Raw genomic sequence first — 19,603 nt, forward strand, 5'->3', positions numbered from 1 at the left:
ACTTTTGACTCGAGACTTTTGATGATGGAGACGGCTCGCTGCTGAGGCACTCGTCTGGCGACCGTTGACCGGAGGACAACTAAGTCTTATATAGTTCTGTAAGGCACCCCCAAAGCAATCCCACGGAAAGAGCGATGCGTGAGATCGATCGGTTGTTCCGAACTTATTGTCGCGCGAGACATACCGGATAGGCTAACCACGCGAAACGAATTCAAACTCTCCTTAACATCACAACGCATTTCAGTACGAAGTTTACCCCCCAAGAGTTGCATTCCGCAGTTCCTGTAAGGGATGAGATCGAAAGGCTGGTTTTGTTTCCTGATAGAGTATTAATTGATCGTCCCGTTATGCTGCGAATAGCACGCGAGAATTTGAGGAGTAGTTTTGAGAGAAGGAAAAAGGGCAAAAAACCATCCACAGTGGTGCTCGACCTGGGCGATAAGGTTTTATTGCGAGTTAGACATTTATCGAATGCTCTCGATAGAGTGACACAAAAGTTTTTTGATTTGTACGATGGTCCGTACATTATTACCGAGAGAATTGGTCAGAATGCATTCAGGCTTAGCAGTCTAAATGATACCGATAGACACATTGGGACGTATAATCATCTGAACCTCCGTAAATATCTTGAGCCTGAACCTTGAATATCCGACACGTTTTGACTCAATCAAATATGATTGTAATTATTAGTATGATAGGTGGCTCCTGGATACGTTCCAAAGGGATCACCTTATCTTGACAATTCCGATGCTCAGCGGCTTGTAAAAATGTATAGATGTATAAATAAGACAGTGTATAAATAAATAAGGCAAAAGTATGTAATGAGTGAGAGTGTATGTAGTCGACCGTCCTGTATATATTTGCGTTTAGTTTAGGGCCCTTAATGCGTTTAAGTTTAAGTACGTTTGATATTGATCAAGAGTAGAGAAAGGAATCAAGAACTTAGTTAATTAAATTACACGCAATGTTAACCGACACAAGAAATGGTCAGGGTTTTTGCGGTGTTTTGTTTGATGATGGCTTTTGTATTGTGCGTAGGGAGCGGCTTGATTGTGACACAAAAATGCGATATGGATGAAATGAAATCCTATGTGCGTTAAACGAATAAAGCTGATTGTGCTTACGATGGCTGTGTGATCTCGCGTTTGGTGGGCGGCGGTTATTTTTTGAGAATATAGTCGGATGCTACGTGCTTGCGCTCGGGCTTGCTCTCGGAGTGTTTCGTTCTTCCTCATGCAAGAAGGAGAGATTGTAACGGTCAAATATGAATTGAACCGTTTGCGTCCCCACTATCGATACTTTTGACTATCGAATGCTGAGGCACTCGTCTGGCGACCGTTGACCAAAGGATAACTGAAAATACGGATTTCTCTTGGATTCCCGCCGCTGTCGCCGGTCATCGCGACAGCTCGCTACCCACGTCGTTGTCGGATCTCGGACTGTACCGTACGACAGTGGATTGAGCATCGGAGTAGCACTCTAAGGGGAGACGGAGTATGGCGAATCCCGGAGCAACGAGACGGTTGCGAGCGATCCTCTGCAAGTTGATCATCTGAGCGCACGCGTGAGATCTTTGATTGCCCCTTTATTATCCCGTTATGATTAAGAAGGTTATTATGTTAGGTAATACGTTGTCTCATTATCGCGAGGGTATATATGCGTTCGTATTTTAATTTTGATTTTATTGTAAATTTGTAAATAAACGATCTCGTGAGCTGTACTTTCCTAACATTTAACATGTCCATTTCTTTTACTATAAGTTAGCATTTAGTAAATGTTACAATACACTGAACAAATTGAATTAGTCAAATATATACTTGAAAATTTGAACTTTATTGTTAACGATAAAATTTTGATTGAAGTCTACGCGTATTTGCAAATACCTAGGTTTTGAATACAATCCAATATCCAATTAACAAACGAAGAAAAATGTAAGATCTTAAAACTCATCAAATATTATAAAAATAAATAAACTATTAAAATTCTTGAATTGCGTAAATTTGTCGGAATATTAGAAACAGCTTGTCCAGTCATTAAGTACGCTTCATTATATACAAAATATTTTGAAAGATGCAAATTTCTAGCTTTGCAAAAATGGTGATAATTATAAAGACAAACTCCCTTTATCAAACAACGTTTTTGAAGATTTTATTTGATGGAAAAGAAAACTGCTACGTGAAATTGCTACTAGACACATCTAGCGCCCTTCGAGCACTCATGCCACCATTTTTTTATGTCTACTTACAGGCTGCTCATAAACCATCAGTTTTGCAAACGAACTTAAATACTCCTATACACGATGAAATACATATATGATTATATAATTTAAAAATTTTACAACTGTGAACTTAAAAGTAAGAAAATTATTTCATGTTTTCTAATATATAAATATATAAATATAAAAAAAATTGTCAAATAATATTACTTCCTAAGATATTTATTAATGCGTAATTTTATTCATAACTTAATATTATAAACAGCGAACTTTAAATGACCTGTTATGTTTAAGAAACAATGAATAAACCTACTTAAAATTGATTGTTTGCTAAGATTTTAAAGTTGAAAATTCAAATAAATTTATCATTATCGTACAAAATAATTATTTGACCAATTACTTGATATTTTGCTTAATGTTAATACATATATTTACGTCACTAGTCAGTTACAGTTTGCAATCGAAAAGTTAGTTTATTTAAAAAACATTTATTATAATTTATATATTTGAATTTCACAATTTATCACATTGAAAACTTCAACGATCTTTTTAACTACAATTATCCAGGATGATTATTCTATATTATTGTTTATTAATATTATTATATCGAAAATAATTTTGACATTTTTACAGACGATAAAATCAAATTATTGGTTAGTAATAATGAATAATTAGCATGATCTTGAAACGTAACATCTTATTTTTTCAAAAGGACTTATTTCGCGCGCCTAATCAAATCAGCGACATTAATAGTCATATGCAAGGACATGATACGTCACACCATGTGACCATTTCTGAGCTAATAATCACATCACGTATAAAACGCGACACCTTCCAGTCCATCTCCTTTTTTATATAGGAATGTAGGATTCGGAACCAAATTATACACTTCAAATATTTACCCATGCCTCGTTGATAAGTTAAGGAACATGTTATTCATCTTCTAGTACGTATGAATGGTGGCATAACAATGATAAAAATAAATATATCAATTGAATTGTAAGCTAGCTATTACGGAATATAATGTTTTGTCAAACCTCTTGATATCCCAACCCCAAAGCATAAGCAGTGAATCCACTTACTATGTGCTGGACGAACTCGGTCATCTATATTTTTCCACCGTTTGCACTTATTCTATTATGCAAACTATGCCTGATAAAGCTGAAGGAATTATAGTAGTTCTTGATTAGAATGGTTTCTACTGTTTCAAGAATGACTAATATCGGAACCGATTATTTTGAAGCCATAGACTGACTTACTAAGTTCACCTTCGAAGGACTATCACCCGCTATGGGAAAATCTTCCCCTGGTTGTCGGAACCTTATCAGGACTGCATACGAAGTAAAAATATACTCCAAAGTTCTAATAAACGTCATACTTTCATTAGCGGCACCGGCAACACTATTACAGAGCATTAAACCTTTAAAATTATGATGGAATTACTGTGACGAGAAATCGATAGATTTATTAAACGTAACGAAAAACTGATATCTTAGAATTTTTATACTTAAGAATAACCAAATCATATAGTACACTGAACTCGTATCGATCAGTGTTTTCACTCATATCATAATACGAGTTTATATGGTATACTGACCCGGTTTTATCTCACTTAGAAATTCTACACCCTCTTGAGAAATTCGATTTGGAAAATCTAACGAAAAAGTTAGTCTCTACTTTCGCACTAATTACTGTTCAACGGGTACAAACCCTATCCAAAATCAGATTAAATAATATTAAATTTTCAAGTCGGGATTTAGCATTAATTTTTATCAGGGATCGAATTAAAAACATCGAGGAAAAATCCAATACATTAACTCGCTTTAAAAACACTTCGATTTCATGAGATAGCAAGACTACGCATTAACGATTTTGGAACATTGTTTAAATATAATAGAAATTCTACGAAATAGCAAGTATTTCCTCTTTATCTCATTTAAAAAGCTAGATATTCTGATGGACTAGAAACTATTAGTCATTGGATAAAAGATGTATTACGTAAAAGCAAAATTGACAATTCATATTTTACTGGACATATTGCACTCACCATGCGACGACTTCTATCACTTGTTATAAAGGATTAAACATTGAAATTATTCGCTGAATAGCAGCTTGGATTCAAAATTCCAATGAATTTACGAAACAATATAACCGGCCTATTGTAAATGCTACTTTTGCATCAAGAATTGTTTTCAATACAGTTGAATAAAAAAAAAAACAAATCGCATATTGTAATCTTTGTATTCTCTAAACAACTACAATTTAATATCTTCGGACGAGATAACTGACATAATTACCATCGAATTTCATATACAGATAAGTTCGTTTGATTACTAATTTTCCCACATGACGCAATATTGCCATACAATAAAATGTAAAATGTAAAATACAGTGAATATATGTATTTGATGACGTTATGGTAAATAATGTTACAATATTTATTATTCAGTCATAAATCTTTTCATTTTAAATAGTATGTAGTTTTAAATCATTATACATTTAAACATAAAATAATGTAACTTTTTCATTTATGAATTTTACATATATAATATGGTTCTAAATGAATGAATTCATTAACAAGCCATGCTTTAGAAATTTTCGTTTCCTTCATTCAATTGAAATCGTTCAGAAAACAAATAATATCGTAGACCTGACAAATGAAAATGAATTCGTTTTGATTTCGCTTAAAATTTTTTTTCAATAGTTTTCTCTGAATGTAAGTATTTCTGAATTATTCAATATTAACACAATATTTTTTTCGTAGTTTCCGTGATTTATCTGTACATATTTCAAACTTTTATATTCGCCTGCGTTATCTGTAAAAATATTATCAACTCATTAACCTTCTTAATATTTTGTATGAGATTGGATAATCGAAAAAGTTTTTTTCATTTTACCACTATTTTACCACTTTTAGACAGTTTGTCTCGGACATATGTAAAGATTTTCAAAATTGAAAACTCGCTTTAAAAATTAAAAAAATATAATAAAGTTAAACATAATAGATGAATATTATGAATCTTATTTTTATATTGGTAAATTGTAATATTCGGTAAACTGTAAGTAAGATATTTTCGGTTACTAAGTACAATATTATTGTGAATAACATATAGTACATGTAACATAGTTTACTGTATTTCGTTAACTATGTAAAATAGTTGGTTTGACAATACCTCTACTATATTGAATTATAATATAGTATATTGTATCAAAAAATTTAGATTCCGTTACTAAACTTTATTCAACTATTTAACTCCGTGCTGGAAAAGATCGTATCATTGACAAACCTGAACTCAAATCTTCCGAATACGACGTCACTGGGCACATAAGTAGAATCTGCATTTACTGTTTACTACACAGAAAGGCAAAATTAAATAAATCAACGACATAATACGTTCAAGAGGATGAAGGATATTACTTTATATACGGTATCAATTAAAGACGTTCTCTTGCTCTAAATGTTCTCTCTCTCTCTCTCTCTCTCTCTCCCTCTCTCACTTCTATGTTTATTTGAGTTAGAAGATTATAAAACTTCGTTCCCTATGCACTTTTCCATAACAAGCCAATTTTTCGATTGTGTTTTAGAAAAAAAATATGGAACGCTTCTTTAGAAAATCGTCAAACTTTGACAAAATAAAGTTTGTTTAGTTCTGAAGCGAAGAATGTATTTAAAAATATATGTAACGGTGCTTTCACGAATGCTATGAACAAAAATGTGCTGAAATATCGATGCCTCGGCGTGAAGCTGTTCCACTAAATTACTTCTATTATTACTTCTAATCAATATTAAGGCTTAAAATTGTATACACGCATTTTTGAGACGTTGACAAATAACGTAATATTGGAAAAAGTTCAATTCTCGAAAATTTGTAACAGACTTTCGATGATTCAAATTACTCATTTTATAACTTTCGACATTATTTTTTACTATCAAAAAAAAGTACTCATCGATTTTTGGAAAAGGCTAATAGAAAGTTTACGCTAACAAGAGTATTTTCAAATTTTCTTCACTTTAATTCATCTATAACTGTGAAAATACGAGCGAATTGAACAAATAAAATGGTTTTTCGGTTGGGCGGAGCCCTCCTTGACAACCGCTGAGCAAGAGAATTTCATTTTAAGCGTGCATTTAAGCACGTACACTTTTCGGTAAAACACACATGCTAGTAGGCTGCAGATAACTAGACCTACAACTGTTTTCAAATAAAGTTTTTTATTGGAGCAATTACGATGCGTACATTTTATTTTGCTACTTGTAACATGTCTTATAAAGTTCACACTCTCTTCCCCTCCCCCTCTCTCTCCCGGTCTCTTGATTAATAACTTACCTAGGGTTTTGTAGTTTGCTATGCACATGATCACCGCTGATGATATCCAGATCTACCTGCATTGTAAGCCTTCCGACATTGAGCTTGATATTACGAAAATCCAGTGAAGTACACAGGCTGTTATGGATTAGGCGAAGTAAAATGGACTTGATCTCAACCTCAAGAAAACAAAGGTAATACCTCGCGTATGGTGATGAGACGGTCTTCGGGAAACAACTAGAGTTTTCACTCTAATTATTACTACCTGCCTATAATGACTTCTTCTCCTATGACTGCGTTTTACATTATTTTATTGAAGTGAAGTATACGTTTGTAGCTGTTACTTACTTCAATTGCGATTGTTGTTAATTTATTGTTCATTAATTTTTAAACATGTACTTTTGTAAAATCTAATTTCTGAGCGACAGAATGCTTGCGTTTCTTTTTATACCTTCGAATTCCTCTTTCTAATGTGCATCTGATGCTATAAAGTTTTGCTCTATTTTATTTTTTAATTATGCAGCTCATATGCGTATCTAAGGAATTTATGATTACTATATTATCCATAGTAAAAAAAGACTAACTCAACTCTACTAATCAAGCTAATTCAATTCTCTCTCTCTCTCTCTCAACTAACTGTGATAGATCTTTATAGTTCACTTTTCTTACTTGATAATGTGCAAATAACAGCTTATTTATACTTACGTTAGTTTATTTGTTATTGTGAATTTGATGCACATGCATGTATGCATTAATTGGTGGCGAATTTTACCTAAGTTAATAAAAGTCAATCAATCAATCTCTCACTCTCCCACTCCGTCTCCCTCTCTGTCTCTGCAAATGTCAATAGTTGTTCCATATTTCGTAATTTCATCAAAAACAGTGTATATGATAATGTAACGACACTTCTAAGAAAATCAAACACATTTGTACTTATCTTATTCAAATGTCACAAAGTAACCTCATGAGCACGTTATTGATTATGTGGAAGATAAAAGCCGAACTATATAAGCCAGAGGATGAGTCCATTAAAATTGAGTTAGTGACGTGCATCACAACCACACAAAAATGAAGGCAGCGTATATTGTACTGGGCATCGCCGTTGGCACGAATTATTGCAATGTTGGTAAGTTTGATTGAATTAAACGAATGTTATAGTATTTTTACAATTCAAAATTTTATACATAGATGCAAGTAAGAAAGTGAAGACTGTCGAAGGTGGTTTAGCGGATCTAAAAGATGTGCCATATCAGGTTCGTGTCTATTTAAGAAAAATTCTACATGAACTAACAACATTTATTTTTTAATATACTTATAATTAAATAATGTAATGTGATTTGCAATTTCAGGCTAACATCTGGTACAATTCGGTAAATAAGTGTGGTGCAACTATCATCGACCAATCGTGGGTATTGACTAGAGCTCGTTGCATCAAGTAAGCTAAACTTACCCTTGAAACTCACCCTGCTATAACTAATTTTTATTTATATTCCATTATATTTGTACAACAGAAATGAAAAAAAAATCGTGGTACGAACAGGTAGCAAATACAAAACTATTGATGGAACAAAACGCAAAGTAGAAAAAGTGATTATACATCCTAATTATAACAACATAACCAACGACAATGATATCGCTCTAATCAAGGTATTTTGAGCAAGATAAATGTTCAAAGATTAGATAAACAAGGAATTAACAATCTAAAAATATTTTCAGTTGAAAAAGCCTATTGAAATCAATCATCATCAGAAGCCAATACCAATCGCAAAACCGTCTGACATTCCGAAAGAAGGCCAAAGAATGTTAATAACTGGCTTTAGAGATGTTAGCCTCAATCTATAATTTTATATTTATCAAAACTGTTTTTAAAACGAACACTTAAATTTTTTTATTTACAGCATAATTGGTGTCCACCGAGCCCGTTGAAATTCGCTTACGTATCAGTAATGCATCAGGAAAACTGCACAAAAGCTTACCAAAGAACTCCGGTACCAGACAACGTATTTTGCGCTACTAATGGTCATATCAATGCTTGTAAAGGCGATTCCGGAGGTCCAGCTATCATTAACGGCAAGTTGTACGGAATCATCTCTTCTAGTGACTCGTGTGGTTCCCACGGTACTCCAGGTGTTTATACTAGAGTTCATAAGTATTACAATTGGATTGTTAATACCACGGGATTGACATTCTAATATATAAGGATTGTATAGAATTATATGTAATAAACTGTAAAATAGAAAATGTAGACAAAAAATCAATCTTATAGAATGTTACTTTACTGTCCTAATGGTAGAATAAGGAATTTCAAAGCCTTTTCCAAAAAAAAATTAGAAATCTGCCAGTTAATAAGAAATTTATCAACAAAAAGATATAATGAATATATACTAGAAATTTAATTTTTTTACAACTTATCGATAGACTTCTATAGATTGTAAAATATTTACATAACCACAATCTCGTTACTTTTGCATTGACATCAGTCTCGAATCGGTGACATATTGGCGTGTCTTTGATGAAGGAATAATTAAGGAAGCGTTTTGAAATTCAATATATTGAAATCATAAAGCTAGATAGGAAGCAGGTAAGCATGCACGTGCAGTTTCTGCACGCATATGCAGACTACCAGAAAACTGTCGCTAATTGCCCTTGTCGCTAACGGTCTTGCTCTCAGTTCAACTCTCACTCCGACACTTTTTCCTTTTTTATGACTTTTCTCGAAGTCCAGAGCCAAACCTGCTAAATATACGTTGGCAAAAAGTACGTGAGCTCTGTTCATCCTTTAAATTGAAAACTAGCCTAACTACGAGATTACTCATAAACACTAGGTACTATAGGTCTATACCTATGTCCCACATCACACTGGTTGAAATGTAAGAAATTACATAATCAATTTGCAAACAAAACTTATTTTTATCTCATACAAACGTCGTAGATTTGAGCATTGTTTGTGATAAAATGTAAATTATGCATTTGCTTAAAATGTGAAGCGGCGTTGCGTGAATTGTGTCTATATTAGTTAAGTTATTAAATATATATCATATTCGATATCGTATTTTGAGTGTAGGGGGAGGAGTACACGGATTTATAGGTATTACGGTTGTATTATCAACATTACTGGATTCACGGACTCACTTGCAGGACAAAAGAAAAGTAATTGACAAATACCTATATTCTATTCCACATACAACCGAAATACGTTCATGTTTGGAATACCAGACATTGCGCCACTTCGGATTTCCCGCATGACTCTGTATGTACAAAAAATATTCATTCATAGAGGAAAACCTTTCGTTCTTCGGTTATCGAATATACAAATGGACTTATAGACCACAGTAGCAGCCCCTTGTCAATACGAACCAACGAATAAATGTAACATCGAAGAAAGAAGAAGTTGTCAAATAAAAATAAAAATAATTGATTTATCAGTTGGAAAAGAAAATTAGATTTTTGAGAAATATTAAAATGAAATATTACTGTAATATATTCTTCACGCGAAGAAACATAAAAAAAAGTCGTAAATCGCGTGTGCATGTGAAAATGGAAAAGTTTCTTTTCTCCCTCTAGAAAGTGGATCACATTTCATCAACCAATAGCAGAAGGTGTACTTATGAAAGTCCCATGAATTAAGTAACTTCCCAAAAAGACAAAATGTTAGAGGTATATTTGACCTAAAGTTGATAGATAAGAACATTTTGGTTTACGAAAGCGATAAATCAGCCGCGAGATACATTTCATTTATTTTTAACTTGCACAACAACGCACACACTTTGAAATCTCAACGAAGCGAATAGATAATTGCGAGTAATAAATCTCTGATTACTTTAATACATACAAGCAATTTTAGAATCTTATAACGTGAACAGGAAACGCGGAAACAACATGCCGTTATTGTGCAATTGACAGAAGAAAGTAAAATGAAGGTTCTATCTTTTTTTCCTGTTTGGTTTATAATGACAGCGTCTGTACATTCTGATATTGATAGTGAATTGCAAGCAATGTCCTATGTACTCGTATAGCACACTCGTTCGTCGTTACACTACTGAAGAACATTGAAGATATCATTTATAGATGAACTATCGATTCCAGACACGATTTCTTTTCTCGTACAGACAAAGAAATGAACAAGTTCAGGGTGTCTTTATTTTATTTCTTTTACTCACAATATCGTTCGATATAATTATACACTGCTTGATCCGTTACACGAGCATTATTTAGAAATGACATCCGATACAACAGTGTCATATACTTTGAGTAGATAGATATATTAATGATCGATTTCCCATGCATGTCATCAATTATATCGAATGAAGCGCGCGCGTGCTCAACGATGAATAATGCATGACCAAAGAAAGAAAAAAGGGCGTACATACATGTGCGCGTGGTATGGAAAATTATTACGTTTCAAGACGCGCGCAACAATGAAAAAAACCCAACTAGCATAATTACGAGAAGTAGGTTATACATTTTTGTAAGCGTTTTTTTTTATTATAATTTGCTTTGCACATTTATCCGGAATTTCAACATTCATTTAATTTCCAGCAGAAAAATGCAAAATTTGTTTTGTTTTTCAATGAGGGAAAATTTTCTTTACGACTGTACCACAAAGTGATCAATTGAAAAATAAGTAATATAGGTAACGATAGTACCCGGTACGCCTTGAGACATTTCTTCGCACTTTCTGCGAGAGTATATACTTAAATATATATGCACTGTCTTGTATCTCTTTGTTTTTCTAACAACGGCGCGGAAACTACAAAAGAAAAAACCAGCTACGTCGCCGTCGTCGTTGCCGTCGTCGTCGACGAGTCGCATTAAAACCGAAGGAATAACTCAAAAACATGTGCTCTGTACTTCCCCAGTTAACAAGGGATGCAAACGTAGTTTCTTACTTGAGAGAAAAAGAAAGAGAAAGGGAAAGAGAGAGGGAGAGAAAGAGTAAGAGAGAGAGAGGGAGAGAGAGAGAGAGAGAGAGAATGAAAGAGTGTGTGAGTGAGTGAGAGAAAGGGTTGTCCCGTATACACTTGAGACGATATTATTCCTTTTGTTGATGGTTGTAATGGTAATGCTGCTTCCAAGGCATCTAGTACTAAATCCTTAGTAAAGAATTAACTATTAGCACTATGATTGAGTATGAACCATTGCATAGAATCTGTAAAAGAAGCTTATACATCTTTATATATTATTTATATTATTAAGAATCATTTAAATTCAATAATAATAATAATAATAATAATAATAATAATAATAATAATAATAATACAACATACTTTTTGAATATTTGACTTCAACAAATAGTTTTATTACAATACTTCAGAAAACTTAAGTGAAATTACTTATTTTGATTAATAAATTGGTTTTACTGGAGCATCAACTGCTGGTACTTTTACAATATTCAAAGTTTTATGACAGAAATCACACAATTACGTAGAATACCAAGTAGTATTTTAATGACTGCAATAAATTGTATCAATATTTAAATGTACTATATCAGTACTTATATGAAACTATAAACATACAAACATAAAATAACGTGATTTTGCATTGACATTATTGATATGTTTAAAAAGGATAGTTTACTTAAAAAAGAATCGTGATTAAATTACATTCAAAGCCACTTTTTCAATGAGACTTTTTATTTGAATCAGTAATACTTTCAATTGCTTCATTAGCTTGACTAAGGACTATATTGTACGATATGCAAAAAGGCTTTGAAATATATGAAGATATAACTAATTTTGATGATGACCTAGAACATTTTACAATCATAATAATGCATCAGATTATAAAGATACAAAGTACTGAAGAATAAAATTTACCGTGATCAGTAGACAAATTCAATATCTCTTCTTCTCATAATAGTGTATCAATATGGAGGCATATGGTTTTTTTCCTAGATTCAAAAAAAATTGTACAATACCTAAAAACTGCTTAACAATTATCTCTACCATCTAAAATGTTCATTAGAAATTGGGGATAAATTTAATGAATATAAATCAAGATTTCATTTCTATAATCTTTATGTATTATCAAATGAAATGATAGTTCACATCTCCTATTCTCTAAATATTCAAAAGAATATCTAGCAATGCATATTTTTAGTAATTTCCGAATAAATTTTAATTAATTAAAGATTATTTCAGTAATTGATTTTTTTCTTCCAGTAGTACTCCGTTGTTGACATAATTATTACTGATTTATATATTGTCAGAATCTATAAATTCTGTTTCTTTATTATAAGTTCCTTCTATTCCACTCTCTAATTTTTCTATATATTAATTCATTTTCTATACAAAATTTCATCTATATATTACTGAAAATTTGATGTGATCATTTTCAAAATCTTCTTAAAATTACGCACATAAACTTGTAGGGATAATTTTTAAATTAAAAATATTTTAATTTGCATTTTCTATTTTTGTAAATAATAATGCTGTTACTTATTTTTAATCATAGGCTAAATATTCTATTTAAACAAATATTATGTTACAATGTAACTGTTTTAATACAAGCTAACAATTTACCATTTTGAAACGAATAATAAAATTAAAATACTTTTAAAAAAGCTGGAAGACTTAATTGTCTGGAATACACTACATTTTCAATAACTACAGTACAAAAATTAAATTTAAATATTTAATGTCAAACTTTTAGGTGATTCATTTCATTAACAGAGTAAAATTACTAGTTATTTATGGTGACCTTAATTATGATTAACCTACTCGTTTTATTTCATTAGAATAAGGTAAAGAAAATTGTAAAAAAACATCTAATGTTTGTGTATAGTGCACAAAGATGAATAAATATAGCCTCTTTTTTGTAATAAATTTGAAGTAACACACAAAATTCCTTAAATTCGTAAGCGGCTATGGGAAATTTTTATGTATTATGTTTGTATTAATAATAAACGCATTTCACTCGAATCACAAATAATTATACTCATACATATGAGCGTTGTTTATCTCCGGTACGATTCGTTTGTAACACTTGCAGTTCTCATCAGATTTCGTTCCTCGTGATCTAAAGTGCACAGAAATCGTTTGTCGATTTTTCTAAATAACGATTGTTGATAAATGCCATGTATGAAATACAAATTGATTGAATAAGTGACAAATATAGTAAAAACTGTACAGAACTGAAGAAACAGTACTCGTACCTGTCTGTTCGCCGATTTCTCTGAAATCCTCCCCACCAACTTTATTTTGTTCAAGAATATGTTTGCATGGGCTAAAGGAACTCAGCAGGATGTTAACGAAAATCGACCGAAAAAAAATTATAGAAAAACTACGCGTGGTTAACAACTATAACAAAAGTTATTTATAACTCCGCGCAATTTCATTTTCATCAAAAATGTGCTGAAATATCGATGCCTCGGCGTGAAGCTGTTCCACTAAATTACTTCTATTATTACTTCTAATCAATATTAAGGCTTAAAATTGTATACACGCATTTTTGAGACGTTGACAAATAACGTAATATTGGAAAAAGTTCAATTCTCGAAAATTTGTAACAGACTTTCGATGATTCAAATTACTCATTTTATAACTTCCGACATTATTTTTTACTATCAAAAAAAAGTACTCATCGATTTTTGGAAAAGGCTAATAGAAAGTTTACGCTAACAAGAGTATTTTCAAATTTTCTTCAATTTAATTCGTCTGTAACTGTGAAAATGCGAGCGAATTGAACTAATGAAATGGTTTTTCGGTTGGGCGGAGCCCTCCTTGGCAACCGCTGAGCAAGAAAATTTCATTTTAAGCGTGCATTTAAGCACGTACACTTTTCAGTAAAACACATGCTAGTAGGCTGCAGATAACTAGACCTACAACTGTTTTCAAATAAAGTTTTTTATTGGAGCAATTACGATGCGTACATTTTATTTTGCTACTTGTAACATGCCTTATAAAGTTCACACCCTCTTCCCCTCCCCCTCTCTCTCTCCCGATCTCTTGATTAATAACTGACCTAGGGTTTTGTTGTTTGCTATGCACATGATCACCGCTGATGATATCCAGATCTACCTACATTGTAAGCCTTCCGACATTGAGCTTGATATTACGAAAATCCAGTGAAGTACACAGGCTGTTATGGATTAGGCGAAGTAAAATGGACTTGATCTCAACCTCAAGAAAACAAAGGTAATACCTCGCGTATGGTGATGAGACGGTCTTCGGGAAACAACTAGAGTTTTCACTCTAATTATTACTACCTGCCTTTAATGACTTCTCCTATGACTGCGTTTTACATTATTTTATTGAAGTGAAGTATACGTTTGTAGCTGTTACTTACTTCAATTGCGATTGTTGTTAATTTATTGTTCATTAATTTTTAAACATGTACTTTTGTAAAATCTAATTTCTGAGCGACAGAATGCTTGCGTTTCTTTTTATACCTTGGAATTCCACTTTCTAATGTACATCTGATGCTATAAAGTTTTGCTCTATTTTATTTTTTAATTATGCAGCTTATATGCGTATCTAAGGAATTTATGATTACTATATTATCCATGGTAAAAAAAGACTAACTCAACTCAACTAATCAGGCTAACTCCATTCTCTCTCTCTCTCTCTCTCTCTCTCTCAACTAACTGTGATAGATCTTTATAGTTCACTTTTGTTACTTGACAATGTGCAAATAACGGCTTATTTATACTTACGTTAGTTTATTTGTTATTGTGAATTTGTTGCACATGCATGTATGCATTAATTGGTGGCTAATTTTACCTAAGTTAATAAAAGTCAATCAATCAATCTCTCACTCTCTCTCTCCGTCTCCCTCTCTGTCTCTGTAAATGTCAATAGTTGTTCCATATTTCGTAATTTCATCAAAAACAGTGTATATGATAATGTAACGACACTTCTAAGAAAATTAAACACATTTGTACTTATCTTATTCGAATGTCACAAAGTAACCTCATGAGCCCGTTATTAATTATGTGGAAGATAAAAGACGAACTATATAAGCTAAAGAATGAGTCCATTAAAATTGAGTTAGTGACGTGCATCACAACCACACAAAAATGAAGGCAGCGTATATTGTACTGTGCATCGCCGTTGGCACGAATTATTGCAATGTTGGTAAGTTTGATTGAATTAAACGAATTTTATAGTATTTTTACATTTCAAAATTTTGTACATAGGTGCAAGTAAGAAAGAGAAGTATCCCAAAGGTGCTTTAGCGAAACTAGAAAATATGCCATTCCACGTTCGTGTCTATTTAAGAAAGATTCTACATGAACTAACAACGTTTATTTTTTAATATACTTATAATTAAATAATGTAATGTGGTTTGCAATTTCAGGCTGATATCTGGTTTAATGGGGTAAATAAGTGTGGTGCAACTATCATCGACCAATCGTGGGTATTGACTAGAGCTCGTTGCATCAAGTAAGCTAAACTTACCCTTGAAACTCACCATGCTATAACTAATTTCTATTTATATTCCATTATATTTGTACAACAGAAATGAAAAAAAAATCGTGGTACGAACAGGTAGCAAATACAAATCTATTGATGGAACAAGACACAAAGTAGAAAAAGCGATTAGACATCCTAATTATAACAACATAACCAACGACAATGATATCGCTCTAATCAAGGTATTTTGAGCAAGATAAGTGTTCAAAGATTAAATAAACAAGGAATTAACAATCTAACAATATTTTTCAGCTGAAAAAGCCTATGAAAATCAAAAAGATACAGAAGCCAATATCAATCGCAAACCCGTCTGACATTACGAAAAAAGGACAAATATTGATAATAACTGGCTTTAGAGATGTTAGCCTCAATCTATAATTTTATATTTATCAAAACTGTTTTTAAAACGAACACTTAAACTTTTTTATTTACAGGATGATTCGGATCCATCGAGCCCATTGAAATACTCTTTCGTATCAGTAATGAATCGGGCAAACTGCAGAAAAGCTTTCAAAAGAACTCTGGTATCAGACAACGTATTTTGCGCTACTAAAGGTCATATCGATGCTTGTACGGGCTATTCCGGAGGTCCAGCTATCAGTGTCGACAAGTTGTATGGAATCATTTCTTCTAGTGACTCGTGTTCCCACAGTACTCCAGGTGTTTATACTAGAGTTCATAAGTATTACGATTGGATTGTTAATACCACGGGATTGACATTCTAATATATAAGGATCGTATAGAATTATATGTAATAAACTGTAAAAATAAAAAAATTTAGACAAAAAATCAATCTTATATAATGTTACTTTACTGTCCTAATGGTAGAATTACGAATTTCAAAGCCTTTAAAAAAATTAGAAAGCTTCCAATTAATAAGAAATCAATAAGAAAGTTAACAAAGATAGCAAAAGTTATTTATAACTCCGCGCAATTTCATTTTCATTGATAAAAAAATTATCAAATTTGATCACTTACTGATCATCAAATGCTGTATCTGCGTAAAGTTTTAATAAAATTTTTAGAAATATAAACCCGTTCAATCGTTAGCAAACATCTCGCGCAGTTTTTCTATCCAATCAAAATATTATTATAATCATCCGTTAAAGAATAAATATTATTTCTCACTATTAATTAATTAATTATTATTAATTAATTAATAATAGTTGACATCGACGGTTATTTCAGAAAGTAACCCATTCCTATTAATACAGCTTTTATAATTTGAAAGTGTGCCTTACAGTAATAAAAATGTCCAGATCTATGTTACCGACTGATCTGTTATTACTATTATTGTGTAATTAATAGTTGACATCGACGGTTATTTCAGAAAGTAACCCATTCCTATTAATACAGCTTTTATAATTTGAAAGTGTGCCTTACAGTAATAAAAGTGTACAGATCTATGTTACCGACTGATCTGTTATTACTATTATTATGTAATTAATAGTTGACATCGAAGGTTATTTCAGAAAGTAACCCATTCCTATTAATATAGCTTTTATAATTTAAAAGTGTGCCTTACAGTAATAAAAGTGTACAGATCTATGTTACCGACTGATCTGTTATGTGCATATGTATATGACTGTACTGAGAAATAATATTTATTCTTTAACAGATGATTATAATAATATTTTGATTGGATAGAAAAACTGCGCGAGATTTTTGCTAACGATTGAACGGGTTTATTTCTCTAAAAATGTTATTAAAACTTCACGCAGATACAGTATTCGATGATCTGTGAGTGATTAAATTTGATAATTTTTTTATCAATGAAAATGAAATTGCGCGGAGTTATAAATAACTTTTGCTAACTTTGTTAACCACGCGCAGTTTTTTTATAATTTTTTTCGGCCGATTTTCGTTAACTTCCTTCTAAATTCCTTTAGCTGTTTGCATGAGCGTAGCGACTTGTTGGATATGCTGAGAACAGTAATTTTTAAACACGTCCAGATCTATCTAGATCTAGAACCGTTTAATCTTTACTTCTTTGTGTCATTATTTCCTCTTACTATAATTCGATTGTAATTGGAGACAAAACGATTGTGTAATTTTGTTATCACTCCAAATTCATTAACAAAATAAAATAGAAAAATGCAATGCTCGCCAAACGAAGACAATGATTCGGTTCACAGCGATGAATCTGTTATCAGTGTTTCAGCACAAAAGGTACATTTTTTATAATTGATACATTTGATTCATTTTAGTTTCAGACGTTAAGTATGAATGATATTTATTTATTTATTTCTTATTTTTGCAAATCTAATAAAAGGAAAAATTAGATGGCTTGGTTAGTATGGAGCTAAAACATTCTGGAGTATACCGTGATATATACTTTAAAGATAATTTACTTAAGGTAGATTTGGAAAATTTGTATCATACATGTCAACGCCTTGACAATCAAACAAAGAAAAAAAGTGAACAGTTGGATGAGTTGTATGACAAATTAACTGATGAACAAAAAGAGAAAAAAGCTCAGCTTGATAAAGAATTGTACATATTTTCTTTGATTTTTACAACAAAAATAATGTAACAATAGTCACACATTTGTTTGTACAATTATTGCAGATCATCTATCCTTCAAGAATTAGTAGACATCAATAATTCTTTTCATGAAGGTTTTGATATTTATGTGAATTATCCATAATATTTTGATAATTATTTTAACCAAACATAACTTAAATAAAAAGTATAATAAATATATATATTACAGAGCTTTGATATTTGCAAAGATACATATGAGTATTTAACGAATGGACTTAACAAAGAAGAAGAAAATTATTTGGCAGCTTTAGAATACCTATCTACTTTTCAACAAAGAGTAGAATTAAATGATTGTATTATAAAAAATAGATCCGCTCAACTTTCAAATATGAAAAATTCTGTGGATACACTGTAAGTGAGTTTATTTATAAATTGATATATGTTTCACCATCAGATACATATTTTTATGTACTTATACAAATTGTTTTTCCTATTAAAGTCTTGAGATATCCATGAAACGTCCTGAAATTGAATTAGGAGAAGCAAATACAAAATTAACACAAGAAATACAGAAGTTACAACAATTACTTGAGATATAATTTTCATTTAATTTAAAAATATAACTTTTAATAATCATTATAAATTGTAGAAATATTTGAGTGATTCGATGAAAGGAAAGGATTTGATATAAAAAATGTGTATTTCATTATATTTGTCTTAATCAGATTCATTATAATGAAAATTATAATGAAATGTTCATTGCTTCTCAATAGTTATTCTTGTATTCTTAAATAACATGATCATGTACCACTTGCATTTGTAAATTTTATACAAATTATCTTAATCATTCCTTTTTGGCATCGGTTTATGATTCTCAGTTGATCTGACCTATTCATAAAAATCAAAAAATGTCGTTAATTACATATTCTGACGAGTTTCGATATGCTATTATTATGAAAATGATGAACCACATTGAAAAGGCATCAATTCCAATTTCATTTTAGAAAAGGCTTTCATGTGTTTTCGATAAGATTAATTATAGTGTTATCGAAAGATCATGAAATTCATTGATGTATTTTCGTTAAAACAAAGCTGTAAAACCAGTAAAAATTAGAAAGACAACGTTATTATAAGCCCATTAAAAGCACATCGTTAGTATCATCCCATTCTACGATCCAAGTAAA

General features: G+C 31.5%; 2 protein-coding genes and 1 long non-coding RNA gene across 3 annotated transcripts; all 3 read left to right on the top strand.

Moving 5' to 3' along the window:
• Positions 1-7,590: 7,590 nt before the first annotated feature.
• Positions 7,591-8,714, top strand: LOC131672174 (mite allergen Der f 3-like). The gene is made up of 6 exons (XM_058949227.1): positions 7,591-7,648; positions 7,711-7,775; positions 7,872-7,957; positions 8,034-8,169; positions 8,239-8,346; positions 8,421-8,714. The coding sequence occupies exons 1-6, from the start codon at positions 7,591-7,593 to the stop codon at positions 8,712-8,714; spliced, it is 747 nt and encodes a 248-aa protein (XP_058805210.1).
• A 6,824-nt stretch (positions 8,715-15,538) lies between these two features.
• On the top strand, positions 15,539-16,660 carry LOC131672175 (trypsin-7-like). The gene is made up of 6 exons (XM_058949229.1): positions 15,539-15,596; positions 15,659-15,723; positions 15,820-15,905; positions 15,982-16,117; positions 16,188-16,295; positions 16,370-16,660. Exons 1-6 carry the CDS (start codon positions 15,539-15,541, stop codon positions 16,658-16,660), a joined length of 744 nt encoding a protein of 247 aa, XP_058805212.1.
• A 1,365-nt stretch (positions 16,661-18,025) lies between these two features.
• LOC131672169 (uncharacterized) lies at positions 18,026-18,824 on the top strand. Its single transcript, XR_009302601.1, has 3 exons — positions 18,026-18,104; positions 18,208-18,553; positions 18,649-18,824. It is a non-coding gene; the product is annotated as an uncharacterized LOC131672169 (long non-coding RNA).
• The last annotated feature ends 779 nt before the right edge of the window (positions 18,825-19,603 follow it).

This window comes from Phymastichus coffea, unplaced genomic scaffold, assembly GCF_024137745.1.
Source record: "Phymastichus coffea isolate CEN01 unplaced genomic scaffold, Cenicafe_Pcof_1.1 PCOF00144, whole genome shotgun sequence".
Lineage (NCBI taxonomy): Eukaryota > Metazoa > Arthropoda > Insecta > Hymenoptera > Eulophidae > Phymastichus > Phymastichus coffea.

What these genes read in the sequence shown, in the direction of transcription:
- LOC131672175 (XM_058949229.1), top strand. Translation starts at nt 15,539, where the DNA reads ATGAAGGCAGCGTATATTGTACTGTGCATCGCCGTTGGCACGAATTAT. An exon ending in TAGAAAATATGCCATTCCAC is followed by an intron (nt 15,724 to 15,819) that starts GTTCGTGTCTAT and finishes TTGCAATTTCAG; the next exon opens with GCTGATATCTGGTTTAATGG. An exon ending in TAATAACTGGCTTTAGAGAT is followed by an intron (nt 16,296 to 16,369) that starts GTTAGCCTCAAT and finishes TTTTATTTACAG; the next exon opens with GATGATTCGGATCCATCGAG.
- LOC131672174 (XM_058949227.1), top strand. Translation starts at nt 7,591, where the DNA reads ATGAAGGCAGCGTATATTGTACTGGGCATCGCCGTTGGCACGAATTAT. An exon ending in TAAAAGATGTGCCATATCAG is followed by an intron (nt 7,776 to 7,871) that starts GTTCGTGTCTAT and finishes TTGCAATTTCAG; the next exon opens with GCTAACATCTGGTACAATTC. An exon ending in TAATAACTGGCTTTAGAGAT is followed by an intron (nt 8,347 to 8,420) that starts GTTAGCCTCAAT and finishes TTTTATTTACAG; the next exon opens with CATAATTGGTGTCCACCGAG.